General features: G+C 56.4%; 1 protein-coding gene across 5 annotated transcripts in view; it reads right to left on the bottom strand.

Annotated features, from left to right (window-relative positions):
- Positions 1-1,193: 1,193 nt before the first annotated feature.
- MEF2D (myocyte enhancer factor 2D) overlaps positions 1,194-17,233 on the bottom strand; it is a 34,982-nt gene continuing 18,942 nt past the window's right edge. Inside the window, exons 4-12 of one of the 5 annotated variants that reach the window (XM_047784304.1) lie at positions 16,013-16,147; positions 14,951-15,161; positions 14,687-14,743; positions 12,688-12,878; positions 12,160-12,180; positions 10,840-10,969; positions 6,180-6,408; positions 5,416-5,722; positions 1,194-5,106 (exon numbers count right to left, since the gene is read on the bottom strand). In XM_047784304.1, the coding sequence (XP_047640260.1) occupies positions 5,095-5,106; positions 5,416-5,722; positions 6,180-6,408; positions 10,840-10,969; positions 12,160-12,180; positions 12,688-12,878; positions 14,687-14,743; positions 14,951-15,161; positions 16,013-16,147 (1,293 nt within the window). In that variant the 3' untranslated portion in view covers positions 1,194-5,094. Of the gene's footprint in view, positions 5,107-5,415; positions 5,723-6,179; positions 6,409-10,839; positions 10,970-12,159; positions 12,181-12,687; positions 12,879-14,686; positions 14,744-14,950; positions 15,162-16,012; positions 16,148-16,204; positions 16,343-17,233 lie in introns of all 5 variants that reach the window. The other 4 variants (XM_047784303.1, XM_047784306.1, XM_047784307.1 and 1 more) reach the window with 4 other exon arrangements.

Here is a 17,233-nt window from a genome sequence, read left to right as displayed (position 1 = left end):
CAGCCTGCTTATGTGGCAGCCAAAGCATTAACCCATCATACGTTGTGGATGATAGGCACTTGTAGGCCTGTCTCTGCCATTGGATAGGGGCCCCTTATACTCCATCTTTGCCTCTGAGGCCCCTAGCACAGGGGTGGCCACACCCTGATAGTGAGCCAAGCCCTCCCTCTGCACTACCCTCCACAGCCCCTGCATCTGCCCCACAGCACAGCTGTGCAGGGCATGGGGCTGTGGGAATAAAAGCATAAAGGCCACCAGCCCCTGCCAGCCCTGAAGGCACCAGGTGGGGGAGACTTTCGAGTCACATGAGGAAGAAGGGAGGCTCCCTGGCACTGTTTGTTTTCTTTTTAAATTTTTTTAAATTAAAAAAAATGTTTGGGGGGGTCTTTTTAGGGCCACACCCACGACACATGGAGGTTCCCAGGCTAGGGGTCGAATCAGAGCTGCAGCTGCCAGCCTACGCCAGAGCCACAGCAATGCAAGATCCGAGCCGCGGCTGCGACCTACACCACAGCTCATGGCAATGCCGGATCCTTAACCCACTGAGCAAGGCCAGGGATAGAACCTGTGTCCTCAAGGATGCTCATCAGATTCGTTTCCACTGAGCCACGATGGGAACTCCTTGGCACTGTTTAGAGCCCTTCAAAAGGGAGGGGTAGGGCAGATGCCCCTGCTAGAGGGAGCTCTGTGGGAGCTGTGAAGGCGGAATCCATCTGTGCCTAAGACAGTGTCTGGTAAGCTCCTGCTGTGGAAAAATGTTCAGTAGTTGAAGGTTCTCTACCACTCGCTCCTCCTCCACCACACACACACGGTTCTGCTCCTGACCTGGCCTTGAGTGTTCTGTTTTTCTCCTTCCAGGATCCCTCCTCTGGCTTCTTCATTTTTTGGGGGGCGGGGGAGGGCTGTACCCACAGCATGGGGAAGTCCCAGGGCCAGAACCCGTGCCACAGTAGTGACAACGCCGGATCCCAAACCCACTGCACCACAGAGCAACTCCTGCCTCTTTTCTGACTTGGCACCTGGGAGAAAATCTCATCTGAAAACCCCATGTCAGACACCTTGAAGTGCCGGCTCGGCAGGCTGACCGCAGTTCTCTCCTGCTAAGGGAAGCTCCGGCCTCTCTCACACAGCACACAGACCTTCCTGCCCCCCCTCCGTCGACCGCACCAAAGAAACCAGAACCCAGGCCAAAATATCAGAAACGTGTATTCTTTTTTCTTTTAATAGTAAACCTCTTTACAACAAATATAGTGAAAGAGTTTTCAAACAAAACTCATAAGAATCTCGAGGACTTTGTCTTTCCTTATTGTGTAGAATACTAAGAAAGCATCACCATACAGCACGAAAAGAAATATTGAAAACAAATCAACAGCCACACACTTGGACTCGCCCTGCCCAGGACCCAGGAGGAGCCCCAGGAGTGTGGGTGATTGTCGGGTTTGGGGGTGGGGCACCTCCATGGCCTGTCCCCCCCCCCCCTCCTTCCCCTTCCCCTCCCTCTGGGACTTGAATGGGGAAGACAGAGAGAATCCAGATTCTCCATAGAACATTCCAACCCCCCTCCCCCCTTACAAATCCCATTCCTCTGACCCACTCCTTAGGGGGTGGAGAGAGGTGGCAAGAGGGGAGATGAGGCGTTCCCAGGCTCCTTGTCTCCTCCCCTTCATGAAAGCCTAAATCCACCCCCCACCCCACCCCAGGGGATTCCAAAGAGTCAGTTAAAAATATATAGAGATATTTCTAGATACACTTTTACATCATTTCTGTCTCTCCAAACAAATAAATAATCAGCAAGAGAAGGTGCATTACTTCCTTCCTGTCCAAGGTGGGGGGTGCTGGGGAAGGGTCAGGGGTCAGTCTCGCTGTACTGAGTGCACTGCTGAGGGGAGGGGAAATGGTGTGTTCCGCTGGGATGTGGTGTGTGTGTGTGGGGGGGGGTCCTCTTGCCCACTGTCCCTGAAGCTGTGGGAAACCTGGGGAGGAGAGGGGCATTCGGATGACTCCAGTGATTACTTTGGCAAATGCCCAGTTCTTCAGAGGAAGGAGTGGGTGGAGGCAAATTTGGCTTGTGAGAGGAAGAAGAACTGAAGTCCCCACTTGAGGTCTGGGTTCCCAGGGACCCATTCATCTGGCCGGCCAGGAGCCCCTAGCCCCAAGAGCAACCTTGGGATACTGAATTGCAGAAATGTCACGTATTCATTCACAGACCATCCCCTGCCCTAGGGATAGAGAGAAAAGGACACACACACACCCACACATGGTAATCAAAAGCCAGGTTTGCCATCACAAGGCAGAGGGCAAAACTGGTGAATATTGCACCGTGAACTGCAGGGGCCCTCACCCCCACCCCATGTTTAATGATGGCCAAGCCCAGCCTAGAAAGGTGGGCGGACTGACGGCAGGAACAGCCTGAGAAGGGAAGGCCAGTCGTTCAATGTTTATTGAGCACCTGTCATTCACCTTTCACCTGCTCAGCATTTACTGAGCGCCAGCTGTGTGCCAGGCACTGGGCAAGGCTCTGGGATGCACGCATGAATGCACACCACTACACCCTGGCTGCTTTCAAGGCCCTTCTTTCAAGTCTCATCCATTCTTGACAATCCCTCTAGGAAGCTTTGGGAAGACTGGGCATGCTGTGTGCCCAATCAGCAGGTGACGGGTAAGCTGTAAGGAAGGGTCACTGCCCAGGGGAGGAAAAAGTTTTGGGAGAAAGAGGAACTTGGGTGTCACCCTGAAGAAGCAGGACTGGGGTCGGGGGAAGAAGGTTACCAGGAAAGGGAGTTGTGTATAAACATGTGGGGGACTGGCTGGACAACTGTGCGTGGAGCTGTGGCAGAAACAGGGCTACTGAGAGAAGCAAAGAGGCCCAACCGCCTGACCCCCAAAACTGTGGTATAAACAAATTTGAGTGGAGGTTGAGAACAGGTGACGAGCAAGGAAAAAGAAGTGGGGCCCAGGAAGGAAGGTCATAGAGTTAGAAGCCAGGGATGTGTAGCTGCAAGAGCCACCTGTCCTTCTGTAAACACACACCCAGGCACACGCACGCGCACACACACACACACTCACACACAAAGCCCGCAGAGCTTAGTTCACGCAGAGATTCACATACGTGCCCAGGTGGGCTCAGAGACACAAAGGTACACGCATGCAACCACACACACACATAAATAGAAAGGTACAGTCAGACGCATAAATACCAGATGCCCTTGTAAACACACTTGGGCACCTGTGCAGTCACACGCACCCCTCTGGTTTCCTTCCCTGCATCAAGTGTCGGAATACTGCAAGCGGCTGGATCACAGAGGTGGGCAGAGTCACCTACCACAAAACCAGGCCTTGTCTAACTCTATTTTCCCACCGGCATGAAACCCCAGGGGAGCCCTGCCTGCACCCCTTGGGCAGAGGAGCTGGGCTTCCGTGAGGGAGCAGGGCAGGCCCCAGTCAGCCTGCCCCTGTCACCCAGGCCAGGCCCCATAGGGCAGGGGGTGGTAGTGGATCTCAGGCTGGGGGCCTGCCCCCTCCAGTTTGATCTGTGATGCAGCCTGAGGTCTCAGGACTCCAGGCCTAGGCTGCCCCTGTGGGGAGGCAGCAGAGGGGGCAGACTTGGGGCAAGGAGGGGAGCAAGAACAACAGCAGAAGAATCTCGTCTGTACAGTACGGGCCGTTTGAATCATTATTATTACAATATACTTTGACAAAAATAGAATCTCATTTCATATCAATACAACAACAACAACAAAAAAAACAGTTTCTTGGACTGTTACACGGCTAACGTTTTCCAAAGGTTGCTATTTACAATTACAGTAGCCAAGAGGGAAGGCGGGATGCGGCCTGGGGGTGGTGGGACAGGAGGTAGCGAGACAATGAGGGCGCCAAGAGCAGGGAGGTGGGGTCAGGAGCGGAAGGAGCTGGGAGGAGGGCTGGGGAGAGGGGCCGTGGAGGAAAGGGAGGCAGGCCTCCTGCGGGCCTCCTCCTCCATCCCCTCTCCTGCCCGCCCTCACACACCAACCCAGTCCACCCCTCTGGGGATGTGTACGTGCAAGGAAGAGCAAGTCCCCTCACTCACTCTTGTCCCTGGATGCAAGGGTTCCAGGCCTCAGGCACCCCAGGGTGCCGGGGCCGTCTCCTGCTGAGCCATCTCATGTCCCCCACCACCTCCCCAGTCCTTCCTGCACTCTGTGGCCAGCTTCACAGGGCTGGCGTCAGCTGAGGGCTGGGGAGCTATTGCACTGTATATCTTAGAGAAAATGCTGGGGAAGGGAGGGGGGCCCCATTCGCCCCTTGCCCAGCCCTTCTGCCCCTCCTCAGCCCTCTCCTCATGGCTCTCTGTCTTTCCAAATGTGCTTCATAGGGGCCCCCGCCTCAGATCCCTCCCCACCAGCCTCGGATTCCCAGGCAGCCTTCCCAGCCCCAAACCTTGGCCAGCCGGCACCCCCACAACTCGGAGGCAGAGCTCACACAAGGATCAGTGAGAGTGTGCTGCGTATGTGCAGGGGCATTTGGGGCCCAGGCTTGGGCATTTCTGCCCCATGTGCCCATGGCCACAGAATGGCCCAGAAGCAGAGACCCTTTTCAGAACGTCTGCCTCACTTTCCCCTGAAACACAAACCCACTCATCAAGCCGACTTTGGGGTTTCAGTCTATTGTAAGGGGTTTTTGTTGTTTGGTAGGTTTTTTTGGTTATTTCCCTCTATCTGGGGGATGGGGTGGGAGGGCTCCGCATGCAGGGCTCGGCACCTGTCCTTTCCCAAGGCCTATCGGGCCCCCCACCCCCTCCTGCAGCATATGTGTACAACGTGCAAAGTGTCCCCCCCTTCCCGCAAAAAAAGAGGTCCCCCCGGCCAGTGAAAATGGCGGGGGGTGCAGAAAGAGGGGGTGGGAGTATCCCCCTCTCCAAAGCAAGAATCCAAATTAAAAAAAATATAATAATAATAATAATATAATAATAATTATACACAAATGTAACCGTCAACAGGACACGGAGCACAAGAAAGGAAGTAGGGGTCGAGCGGGAGGAGCCCAGGACAGGGAGGGGTGGGCGGTGAGATTGTCAACTCTTCATCAGGGAGGCTGAGAGGAGGGGAGTGGGAATCGTCACTTTAATGTCTGTGAAGAGAGGAGATGGAGAAGGGGGTTGGAGGCGGTGGCCCAGGCTACTGGGGTATGTGCCCCCCACACCCCTCTCCCAGGGGCCAGGATTCTGATGGCAGGGCCAGCTCTGAGGGGAGAGAGTCACCGAGCAGAAGGACTGACGCTGGCGGGAGGGGACATGGGCCTGCGGTGGGGGTGAAAGGGCTGCGGGAAGGGCTAGCTGGCCACACAGCCTCTTGGGTGGGAGAGGAGACAGGCAGGGGCAGCGGGGCAGTCCCTGGGTGTAGCAGACAACGGCGGACAGGAGGGGTGATGCTACAGTACCCAGGTATCGAGCCGCATCCTCTTCACAGCTGAGCCCTCAGCCTCAGGCTCTGGGGCTGGGCGCAGCAGGCCCAGTGTGGGCCCGAAGTCCCCCCGTCCATCATCCCGGTCCCCCGTCTCATAGGAGCCCCCCGCTGGGCTGCTGAGACCGTCGCCAGGCTCAGGGCGGGTAGCCGGAAACACAGCTGGAGGGGGAGGCGCAGGGCTGCGCTCACGGCTGGGGGACACTGGTTCTGACTTGATGCTGATGTGGGGGTGGGTGGTGACCGTGAGGGCAGCACCCACATGGGGCAGGGGGCTGCCCGGGCTGGAGAAAGGTGATGGGCACGGGGCACAGGGGACAGAAGGAGAGCAGGGGAGTGACAGAAAAAGTGAGGAGGAGGTCATGAGACAGAGAGTGAGAGAGGACAGAGAAGGAGATGAAGCGGGGTAGGGGAGGGGAGCGACAAGGGGACAGACAGGGGGACCAGAAGGAAAAGAAGTCACATTAGTTGTCTTTCCATCCTGTGTCACCTTCTACAGTCCAGGGGCCCCCGGCCCACCCCCACCCCAGGGCTGGCGGGGGCGGGGGGCGGGGGGGGAAGACACAGGGCAGGTCTTCCAGGCCTGGACAGGGGCCTCCAGGGCTGCCACTTAGTGGCTTCCGTGCTGTCCACTGATGACAGACAACCTCGAAGGGACCCCCAGCTCTCAAGAAGGCCCTCCTCTTCCCGCCCCTCAACTCTCTTTCCCCCACACTCTCGGGGCGGCCCCCAAGGACTCACATGAGGCTGCTGAGAGACACAGGGACCAGGTGGGGCTGCTGCTGAGGTGGCTGTTGCGGCTGCTGGGGCGGCTGGGGCTGCGGCTGCGGCTGGGGCTGTGGAGGCTGCGGCTGTGGTGGCTGTTGGGGCTGTTGCGGCTGTTGCCAGGCGGTGACGTTGCCTAGAGACAGCCCCCCAGGCGAACTGAAGGTTGGTAAGGAGGAGAGCTCCGCACTGGTCAACTGGTAATCTGCACGGGGCGGACGGGGAAGGGAAGGCAGTGAGGATGAGCTTCCTGCCGTGCCCCACAAGGACTGTCAAGATGGGGCAGTTGCTAATGACACGTGAATAATTACATAAGCCCGTACAATTTGGAGCTGTAGCTGCCGGCCTAGGCCACAGCCACAGCAATGTCAGATTTGAGCTGAGCCGCATCTGCGACCTACACCACAGCTCACGGTAACACCAGATCCTCAACCCACTGAACAAGGCCAGGGATCGAACCTGTGTCCTCATGGATGCCAGTCGGGTTCGCTAACCGCTGAGCCACGACGGGAACTCCCCCAAGAAACACAAATCTTAATAACTATGAGGAGGTGGCTTTTTAAAAAATTTTTTTGTCTTTCTATCTTTTCAGGGCTGCACCTGCGGCACATGGAGGTTCCCAGACTAGGGGTCCAATCGGAGCTGTAGCCGCCGGCCTAGGCCACAGCCACGCAGGATCTGAGCCGCGTCTGTGACCTACACCACAGCTCACGGCAACGCCGGATCCTTAACCCACTGGGCGAGGCCAGGGATCAAACCCACAACCTCATGGTTCCTAGTCAGATTCGTTTCAGCTGCGCCATGACAGGAACTCTGAGGAGCTGGCTTTTTAACAGGATGTAAAGAGAAGTGGTTTTTTACAATAGTTTTTGGCTTCTTTTTAACCATCTGTAGGTATCACTTTTAGAACGTCAATTTAAAAACAAAGAAGGGGAAGAAAGGTAGGTAGAGAAAATCGAATCTATATCTGAGTGTCCCCTCTTCACCTGCCAAGTCTTCAAGCATCTTTCTGAGCTAGAGGGGAGTCGCAGGAAGTGCTAGGTTGAATGACGCACCCCGAGCCCATTCCTCCATCATCCCACCTTCCGCAAAGTCCCTCAGCCTCCTGAAGACTGTCAACACATAAAACAGGGAACAGCAAGGGTTCCAGCTGCTCTGCACGCCCCGTCCCCCACATACAGAGGACGACTATCTGCCTCCCAGAAGGGCCCATGAGAGCAGAGGGACGCGGGCCTGTGGCACAACTGGCCAAGGTTCTGGCAGGTTTCCCCATGAGGTGGCGCTTGCTGTTTCCTACGATTCCTGTCTTAATGAAGAAACTGTGATGTCTGCACGGTCACAGAACAAACAGAACCGTGAGACGGTTCCCAATTTACACAGCTCCCTTATGTTTCACGCCTTGGCCTGCGTGGGACAGTTTAGAAGATGTCGTCCCTGAGGAACACAGGCCAATCGCGCTGCCGTGTGACGCAGAGGCACACGTGCCAGTCGTCCCGGTGCCACACCCCCGTGCTCAGCCTCAAGGGGCCGTGAGCTCCAGCCCTCTGTCTTTACCAGGGAAGGGAGGCTCATGCGTGCGACAGAACAGTAAGGTGAAGGGCATGAGCCACGGGGTCAAACTTCCTGGCCACCTCCACTTAGAGGCCAAGGGACCCGGGGCAAGCTACTGCCTCTGTCTATACCCCGGAGGCAATAATCCGGCCTGCACACACAGCTGTGGTGAGGGCTGAGTGAGTTAAGACATGAAGTGTGTAGAGCCTTGTCTGGTACGTAGGAAACATTCAAAAGATTCAGCTGCTGTTGTTATTAAATGACAAATAAGGTCACCGCAGCCTCAAGTTTGAGGAACTCTCCTCAGGTCACAAAGCCAATGGCAGAGCTAAAACAAGACCCCCAGGCCTCTTTCTTACCTTTAAATCTCACTCTATAGATGGTCCATGCTTGCCTCTGGTCTCATAACAACAAAGCCAGGGGCTTGGAGATGCTTGTATTTACAAGACCACCTATTTACAACACTCATTTTACAACCAAGGAAGCCAATCCAGAATAGTGCAGTGCCTTGCCTGACGTCCCTCAGCCCGTGAATGGTAAGGACTTGACCCCTAGTCCTGCACCTCCCCGCCACACTCCAGCCTGCCTACCTGGAGATGTGGCTCCCCAGCAGGCCCCTTAGTCTGCTCCTAAAATGACCACCGGCAGACCTCTGCAGCCAGGATAAACAAGAGGCCGGGCCTGTCCCTTACCCATGGCATCACCATAGGCAGATCACTCCCACCTAGCTGGCACCTGGGCTGAGGCCAAGGACTGTAAACAATGAACGACTAAACAGCGATGCATCTGTTGGGTTTTGTTTATATATATAGGGTCACCTGAAAACACCTGCTCTCTAAACTGAGGTCTGCTTAACGACTCCTGCAGCAAGAGGAACTGGAGCCCCTGGTTTCTAAGAGGATCTGAGAAAGCCCAAACACTTCCCAGCAGGGCTCCAAGGGCAGGTCAGAATCTGCCTTCACAATAGATCGACAAATAGAGTCTAAAGTCTGGCCTTGCTGAGCACCTGTCCCAGGGTCACTGGCACCCACTAACCTCCCTCCTGCTTCACAAACACCGGTGGGGGACCTGAGAAGACGGCAGAAGACCACTGCCATGGAATTCTCAAATCACCAGCAGCTCCTGAAAAGCGGGCTGCCCTTCACCAACTGCCCACCGCCCCCCACCCCGGCGCACACGTGCGTGCCCTCGGGGAGCCAGTTTTTCTAGTCAGGGCCCAGAGCCCCAGCTGGCAGGGCTGGCAGGGCCTCAGAGACCTCCTGTCCACCCATAATTCTCACAGATGAGAACTCTTCCTGGCCTCGCGTGCGCGGCCACCTGAAGCCGTCCTCTCGGAAGCTGCCCGAGGAGTGCGCGCATGCGGAGGAGCACACCCGAGGGACCAGAGACTTTACAGACACCCACACACAGGCCAGGGTCTGGCCCTCAACGTGAGGGAGCTCCTCCAGCCCTCTTGTCTGCCCCGAGGGTCTTTCTTACACACAGGGCTGGGTTCTGGGTTTTCACACACGGGAAAGAGGTAGATTTTGTGGGTATCTGTACTGGTGTCTGGTCCCTAGCATGGTTCAGTTCTGGGATGGGGGCTTGGGAAGTGGGGAGAAGCTTAGGGGTCTTTTGGTCTAGTCAGATCTCACCAGATAAGAGCCCAGATACGAGCCACTCAAAGGTGAGAAAAGCTGGGGAACAGCAGAGGCTTCTTAGGCGGGAAAGAGACCAGGTTCCCAGCCACATCAATGCTCTGATTCAAGGGGACAAGGCACTTCCCCACTGGGAAGTTCTTCCTGACACAGCAGCTTGGAATGTGGGCAAGGATGGTTGAGAGTGTCACAGGCTGTTCCTGGGAGGGTATGAGCTGGTGACAGAGGCCAGGATAGCCGTGGAGACCCAGGATGGCCTAAGCACTGGGTGTCCTTTCAGAATTCTTCTACCCAGAGATCTCTCCCATGTCTCTAAGTGACTCTTCACCTTCAGATCCCCTCCCCCACCCCCCTCATTCCACCAAGCCCACACCAGGGTGAGACCCCCTTCTTCCTCCTCTGCCCCACCCTGGCCTCCCTATTTGGCTTTCCCAGGAAGCCGGATAAATCTCACTGACCATGCTTCCTCTTGGGCCTCCCCAGCCTCCCTGTCTCTCTCATTCCTTTATTCTTCTCCCCCAGGAGACCAGAGCACGCAGCCCTCCCCACACCCGACCCTGGTCGGCCTGGATCATCTTGCTGCTCAAGTCCACCTCAGATGGGCAGCTCCTCAAAGACAGGGCTTTCCTTCTCCATTAGGTCCCTTAAAAAATAAGGCAGGAGTTCCCATCCTGGCTCAGTGGGTTAAGAGCCCAACATAGTGTCCATGAGGATGCAGGCCCGATCCCTGGCCTTACTTGGCGGGTTAAGGATCCAGCATTGCCCAAAGCTGCAGCATAGACCGCAGATGTGGCTCAGATCCCCCTACGTGGGTATGGCTGTGGCATACAGCAGCAGCTGCAGCTCCGATTCAACCCCTAGCCCAGGAACTTCCATACACTGCAGGTGTGGCCGTAAAAAGGAAAATAAATAAATAAATAAGGCAGGGAGTTCCTGCTGTGGTGCAGTGGGTTAAGACTCCAACTGCAGAAGCTCAGGTCACTGCAAAGGCACAGGTTTGATCCCCCACCCAGCAGAGTGGGTTAAAGGATCTGGTGTTGCTGTGGCTCAGATTTAATCCCCTGCCCAGGAACTTCCACGTGCCGTGGGTGGAACTGTAAGAAGAAAGAAGAGGGGGAGGCATACCCATACCCATTGAAGTTTCAATTTCAGAAAAAACAACTGGTAATTTTTGCACGAGTATGTCTTTGAGACATACTTCTTATACTAAATGATACTTGTACTTAAAAAAAAAATCATTCACTGTTCTGTCTAAAATTCAAATTCAAGTGGGCATCCTATGTTACTATTTGCTAATTCTGACAACCTTAACTAGGTGGGGGCTCCCCATAAACCAACAGCCTTCCTGAGATTGGGGCATCCTTAAGGGAATATCTCATGTTCCCCCTCTGGTCCCTCCTCTGCCCCAAGACCAAGTGCACACAGCTGTAAGTCACAGGAACACTCACCTGTGTTGTAGGCAGTGGGCATGGAAGAGAAGGGGAGGCCCTGGCTGAGTAAACTTGGTGTTGCCACGGAAACCACTGGGGTGGTGAGCGAGTGGGTAGACTGGGAGACCCCAAGGCGTTGGGCATTGTTCTGCAAGAGCAAACAGTCTGTCAAGATGGGTGGGCTGCTTTATCCTGGCCCCTCATTCCAAAGACAAGCTGGGGTCCCCGAATCCCAAGGCCCAGGTGGAACGCCTCTGCATGGAGGCCCCCTTAGATACACAAACACACACTGGTGCGTTTACAGAGACACATGCACACCCAGATTCATTCACACCTACACACATGCGAAGAGGGAGGCACACATGCTGGCCCCAACACCTGCGATGGGCCCCGGCTCCATTCTTCTCTTGGCCAGTCCCCCTAGAGTCTACCCTCCATCCATCACACTGTAGCACATGCCCCGGGAGAAGCGTGCTGGCATCTGTGAGGGGAATGCGGGGCCTGGTGTGGCGTGTGCCTGCGTGTATGCACACACGTGTGTGGGTCTGTCAGCTCCATCTGCCGCTGAGTCACTTGTTTATTCCAACTCCACGCTGGGGCCGAAACTGCCGCCGTGTTGGCCGCCAAAGCCTGCCTGCCTTTTCCAGTCTCTTTGGCCTCCCGTCAGGGAGCTGGGGAGGGAGGAGCCCCCGCCCCACTCCTGGCTGAGGGTGAGTATGTAAGTGTGCGTATGCGTGAGAGAGAAAGAGGGCTGTGCACGCCTCTGAGAGGCTGTGTGCAGGAAGGAGCACAAGACAGAGGGAGGCAGGGAAGCCCCTGATGGAGGACGACGCTGGCTTTGCCTTAGGCCTCAGTTTCCCCTGGAAAAGCCATTTTCCTATTTGGCTGGCACCCCTCCTAAAGAAGTCCCTGTCCTGGATGGGCCCGAATAGAGTTAAGAGGGCAAGTGCAGTCTAACCCAGTCCAAGGGCCCAACCCAGGGATCCTGGGGCACATCGAGATGGGACCTCTGAGGCCTAGGACAGGGCCACTCCCCGTGCGCATGCACGCGACGCACACAGGGAAGTGTGTCTGCGGGAATGCAACATCACATGAAGACATCTGTGGCTGCTCAGGCACACACACATGCCTATCTAACCCCTCGCCCCCGCTCTGTTCACCTCCGTATCCCTCTTGGCACTGAGCACAGCTCCTGGCAAATAACCAAATACACAAACAACACACCACGCACACAGGCGAAAGGACAAAGGCACACACATACTCCATGCTGAGGGACTTCACAGCAATGGGCTGACCCAGAATTCAAAGCCATAGCAAACATCTCATAGCCTCACTTACCAGATCTAAATGGTCCTCAGTCTGGGAGCAGAAATAAAACCAAGGGGATGGTTCAGTCACCGGCCTCCAGCCTCCCCTCCCACCGCTGCCCCCAGAGCTATCCCATCTACCTCTTTGCATGGAGCAGGATGGCTCCAGCCTAAAAGGACAGACTCTTCACTGTCCTGATTTCCAGAAGACGCTGTCTCCCCATGCCCACCAGCTAGGAGATCCTCAGTCTAACCTTCACCTCTCTGAAATGGCCAATCCCTCCTTTCGTCCTCCTGTCATCACCAGGGAAGCGACTCCCCCCTCCCTGCCCCTTCTCGCTGCCCTTGAGGCTTGTACTCCTGTGCTCCAATGTCTTGTAAGGCCCTCTGGGAAGGAAGAGCTCGTGAAAAGCCACAATTTCCACGATCTCTCTCGGGAAGTCCTAACTGCTGGCTGACCTTCACCCCTCCTATGGAGGTCGGCTCTGTCTCCCGCCGTCGGCTCCTCTCCTTCCTCCCATTCCCTGGCTCCTGCCCCTTGGTCCAGATACCCACTCACCAAGTGATGCATTAACCCCTTTCCTCCCTGGGAAGTGATGACCCTCAGGTCAGGCTTGCGGCTGGGGGCTCCAAGCTGGGCGCTGTGGGTGGGTGGGGGCGGAGACTTGGCAGGGATGACCTTGTTTAGGCTGTTGCCATTGGCCACAGGGAGGAGGCCAGGGGAAGCCCGAGCACTGACGTAGCCATTCCCTGGAGAGGTGATGAGGGTGAAAGAAAAAACATGGACCCACCACTCGGCCCTGTTAACTGCCCGCAAACCAGTACTCCTGTTACCCAGAACGTCTCCAAATCATGCTCAGGCTTTGAGTGGGTGCTGAGCTCTCTAATTTCTCCCTAATACCACCCTGTCTGGGGAGCAAGCGGGGGGAACACCCCTTACTCCTCAATCACCGGGTTCATTATTCACCTGCCCCTAAGCTACACGTGATGGGGCTGGGTGGTAGGAGCTGGTCTCCAGTGACAAGAAGTCCAGCGGCTACCCCCAACAGGGCCCACAATGACCCATGGTGGAGAAGGGTGGCAGCCTGGAGGTTGAGACTCGGTGAGAGTCCTGATCACCAGGGCACATCAACCACTCAGAAGGCTCTCCTTGCCTGGAGCTGGGGATGACGAGCCATTCACCCATGGCGGTAGTGGTGCTACTGGCACTGGGGGGCTGATGACACAGCCGCCACCATAATTAGACTGGTAATAATTAGCAGAATAGCCCCGTCTTACATTTGTTCCCCACTCCATGACTGACACAGGGCCTTCGCAGGCGTATCACTGTGTTTAGTGCTCACACTAACCCTGCGAGGTGGACAAGACACGTGTCATTGGCCCTATTTACAGAAGAGGAAAACAAGGCCTGGATGGCAGAGGTGTGAGGACTTGTCCAGGGCCACACAACCACTTTCTACATGCTGGGCATAAGGGCTGATAAGTGTCGCTTAAGACCTGCAGGCATTTCTCTGGCCTTTTCCTTGGAGAGGGAGGGGTGCTCACCCACTCCCCCCAGATACTGCCAAGGAGGTGGTACAAGGTGCTTGGAATTCCCAAACAGGGGAATTCTAAAGCCCAGAGATGTGGGGGTGACCACAGCCAGAAGTGTCACCTTGCTCTGTCCCCTGAGAGCACACTGCTGCCCTGGAAGTGTGTGGCTGCCTCCATCCCAATTCCCGGATCACTCCGGGAATGGCAGGAATGTCAGGGTGACGTCAATGGTGACATTCGAAGTCATAGTCACCAGCCGGACAACAGCACAGGACAGGAGGGGCTGTCAGCTGCTGGGGGTGGGGATGGGGGGGCGTGAAGGGAGCAGCCTTTCTTCTGTGGTTCATAGATGTGTGTTAGCAAGTGACTTTCTAACGTCTGGATACTTCCACACAAGTGAGAATGTCTGTGTGTGAGTCTGTGCCTCTTGTCTATCAGCAACGCTAGATATTCGTATCCTTCAGATCCCAACCAGATGCCCCGACTCAACTGGAACAATCTGGAACTGCTCCACCAACTAGAAGTGTCGGTCAATTCTCACAGCTTGCCTAGAATTCCCTGAGCCTACATCTTTGCCAATCATCTACATCAATCATTGCTATAGATAAAAAAAGTCCAGGAACTTAAAAAGCCCTCAGACTCTAGGAGTTCCCACTGTGGATCAGTGGATATGAACCTGACTAGGATCCATGAGGATGTGGGTTCCATCCCTGGCCTCGCTCAGTGGGTTAAGGATCTAGCACTGCCGTGAGCTGCGGTATAGTCACAGACGCAGCTCAGATCTGGCGTTGCTATGGCTGTGGCATAGGGTGGCAGCTGTAGCTCCAATTCGACACAAGCCCAGGAACTTCCACATGTCCCTGATGCAGCCCCCCGCCCCCCGCAAATCCTCAGACACTACATCTGACATAGGCCCTGGGAGCTTCCTCTCCTCTAATCTAGGTCCCTCTCCACCCTGGGATCCCTGAGGCCACTGGGTGGGCAGACTCCGGCCCCACCCCAGGCAAAAGGGAGGCTGCACTCACCTACAGGGCTGGGGCAGGCTCCGTTAGCACTGTTGAGGTCTCCCCCCAGCATGGCCCCTGGGGGAAAAAGAGAACCATGTGCTGTCAGGACGCGCCCCCTTCCAGAGTGAGTCCTGGGGGAGGGGTCACAGTCCCTTCCCTCAGGAGCCACGTAGAGAGAGTGCTGTGGTTGGTGAAAGGAAATAGCTACCACGGAAGATGGAAGCCCAAAGCTGCTACCACGCCTCACTGCTACCTCGCCTACCCGCCTGCCAACCCGCTCACCTGCACTGGCTGGCCGCTGGGGCAGGCCAGGAGACACACTGTTCCTCTGTAGTGCTGGCTGCTGGGGGGACAGGAGCCGTGGGTCCGTGAGGGATGATGTCACCAGGGAAGGAGTGACCAGGGAGCCGCTGGGATTGCTGAACTGCAGTGAGCTCTGATTGGACACGGGCACCGTGACGGGCATGGCAAAGTTGGGGGCCGGGACAGCTGACTGGACAGAAGATAGAGAGGCAGGGTCAGGCCAAGGTGACCTCTGACCCTGGACCCACCGCGCCTGGGAGGCCAGGCCAAGTTCCCTCTGGTCTCTGGGCCACGCGTCCTAGGGCCAGGAGCGTGCACTCTCTGCCCTCGGCCCTCCTGGAGTCGTGCCTGCCACCCCCGCCAAGGAAGTATGCTGACGGGAGTGTTCTGGGACCCGGCTCTGGACCAGAGAGTGAGAAGAAGGCTCTGCTCACTGCAGACAAACCCAGGAGACCTGGAACCCCCCTAGTGGAGGTGGGTTAGTCCTCAGCCAGGCAGGACACACGGGGAGCAGGTTAGAGGCCCTGAGTACAGACCCAAACTCGCACACACACTGTCAAGGGCGTGTGCGTGGGTCGGGACATCACCTCATGTGTCGTCTCGAATCCGTCCGCCTGCTGCAGAGTGGTCTCCCACCTCACTGCCCTCCCCTTCAGCAGTCTCCGCCTCCCCTCAACAGTGCCCTCGAGGATCTTAGGCTGGGGGTGTCAGAATAGGCCCAAAGGGGCCCCTCCCCAGAACAGATCTGGACAAAGAGCACATCCTCTACCTGCCTGTCATTTAAGGGTCTCACGTCATCTACACACTTGTTGTTGGAGAGGGCAACACTCCAGGCCTCTCCCGGCTTATGCTCCCTCCAAGATGGGTCTCAGCAAGGGTCACGGTTTATCACGACCAAGGTCAGAGGTTCCTCAGTGGTCACCACTTGCCCCAGCTTGGCTCAGAGCAGAACACCCATCAGAGGCAGCCGAGGGCTGGGGCGGGGCGGGGCGCGAAGCCACACCATGCACCACAGAGGCTCTCCTCCATGCGACTACTCACGGCCAGTCTATAACTCTGCATCATTTTATCAAACTCCTCGTCTATCTTTTTATATTTCTCCTCCGTCTGGGGGGTCAGGGCAAACACCTCGTCCACCTCAGGGCTTTCACATTCCCTGTGCTTCTTGTGCAGCGCCTGGGAGGGAAGGGGCCGGAAGGGGGGGCCAACAGACAGAGAGTGAGTGGGGCTCACCCCGTAGCGCCGGAAGAGCCCGTCAAGCTCCTCACTGGCGCGTCGGTACTTGTCCTCCAGCAGGGGGCTCTGTTCCAGCGAGTCCTCCCCGTCGGGCTCCGGGCTGTCGCAGCCGTTGAAGCCCTTCTTCCTCAGGGTCTGTAACCGCACCACTAAGATCAGCGGGGGTGAGGGTGCTCCCCCACCCGCCAGGGAGGCGGTCCCTCCAGCCCTTCCCTGAGGCTTCCCCATGTCCCCCTCACCTCCTTCCTCAGGGTTCCCAGCATCCCCCCAGCCCCTCCCTCAGGGTCTCCCTCCCCTCCTAGAGGCCATGTGACCATGTGGTTGGTAGGAGAGGCATCAAAGTACAGGGGACGTGTGGAAGGTGGGCCTAACCCAGGGAATGCACTCAGCACAGGAACAGGTGTTTTCAAGGTGATGGGGTGGGGGGGGTGGGGGGGGTGTATTTCTGGGGGATGGGCTGAGGGGCTGGTGCTCTGAGCCAGCCCCTGCTTGTCCCCACTAAGGTGAGCCCCAGCCAGAAGGCAGAGCGCTCCCCAGGGAAAGGCAGTCAGGACTAACTCTGCCTGGCTCAGTTCCTGGGCTCCGCTTAGAAGGGGAGAGACAAACAGAAATAGAGACAGAGGGAGAAGAGTAAGAAGGAGGAAGGCAAAACAAGTCTTTGCATTTACGGAGTTCCTACTCCGCACCACCTGGCGCGCTGTCCCTGCCCAGGGCCAGAGTTTCTCCTGCGCAACCACGCAAAGGAGGACACGCACACCTGGTGGGTCTGGGGACACCCCAAAGCTGCCCTCTCCATGCTCTAAACATCCTCAAAGATACCTGCTCTCGCTTTAAAATGAACACAAATTTTACATTCTAGTCTAGAGTAAATCCGTCTTCTCTAACATAAAATAAAGGAATTTTCTCCGCATCTGTTGAGTGAAAGTCTTGCCCCAGGAAGGCAGGCCTGTGGCTTCTCGGGCACCCTCTTCATCGGCACAGGTCCCGTACCCGCACCGTGAGAAGCAGGAACTGGGCTGTCTCATT

This window comes from Phacochoerus africanus, chromosome 6 (assembly GCF_016906955.1).
Source record: "Phacochoerus africanus isolate WHEZ1 chromosome 6, ROS_Pafr_v1, whole genome shotgun sequence".
In the NCBI taxonomy this organism is placed as follows: domain Eukaryota; kingdom Metazoa; phylum Chordata; class Mammalia; order Artiodactyla; family Suidae; genus Phacochoerus; species Phacochoerus africanus.
This window is presented reverse-complemented; position numbering and strand designations above follow the sequence as displayed.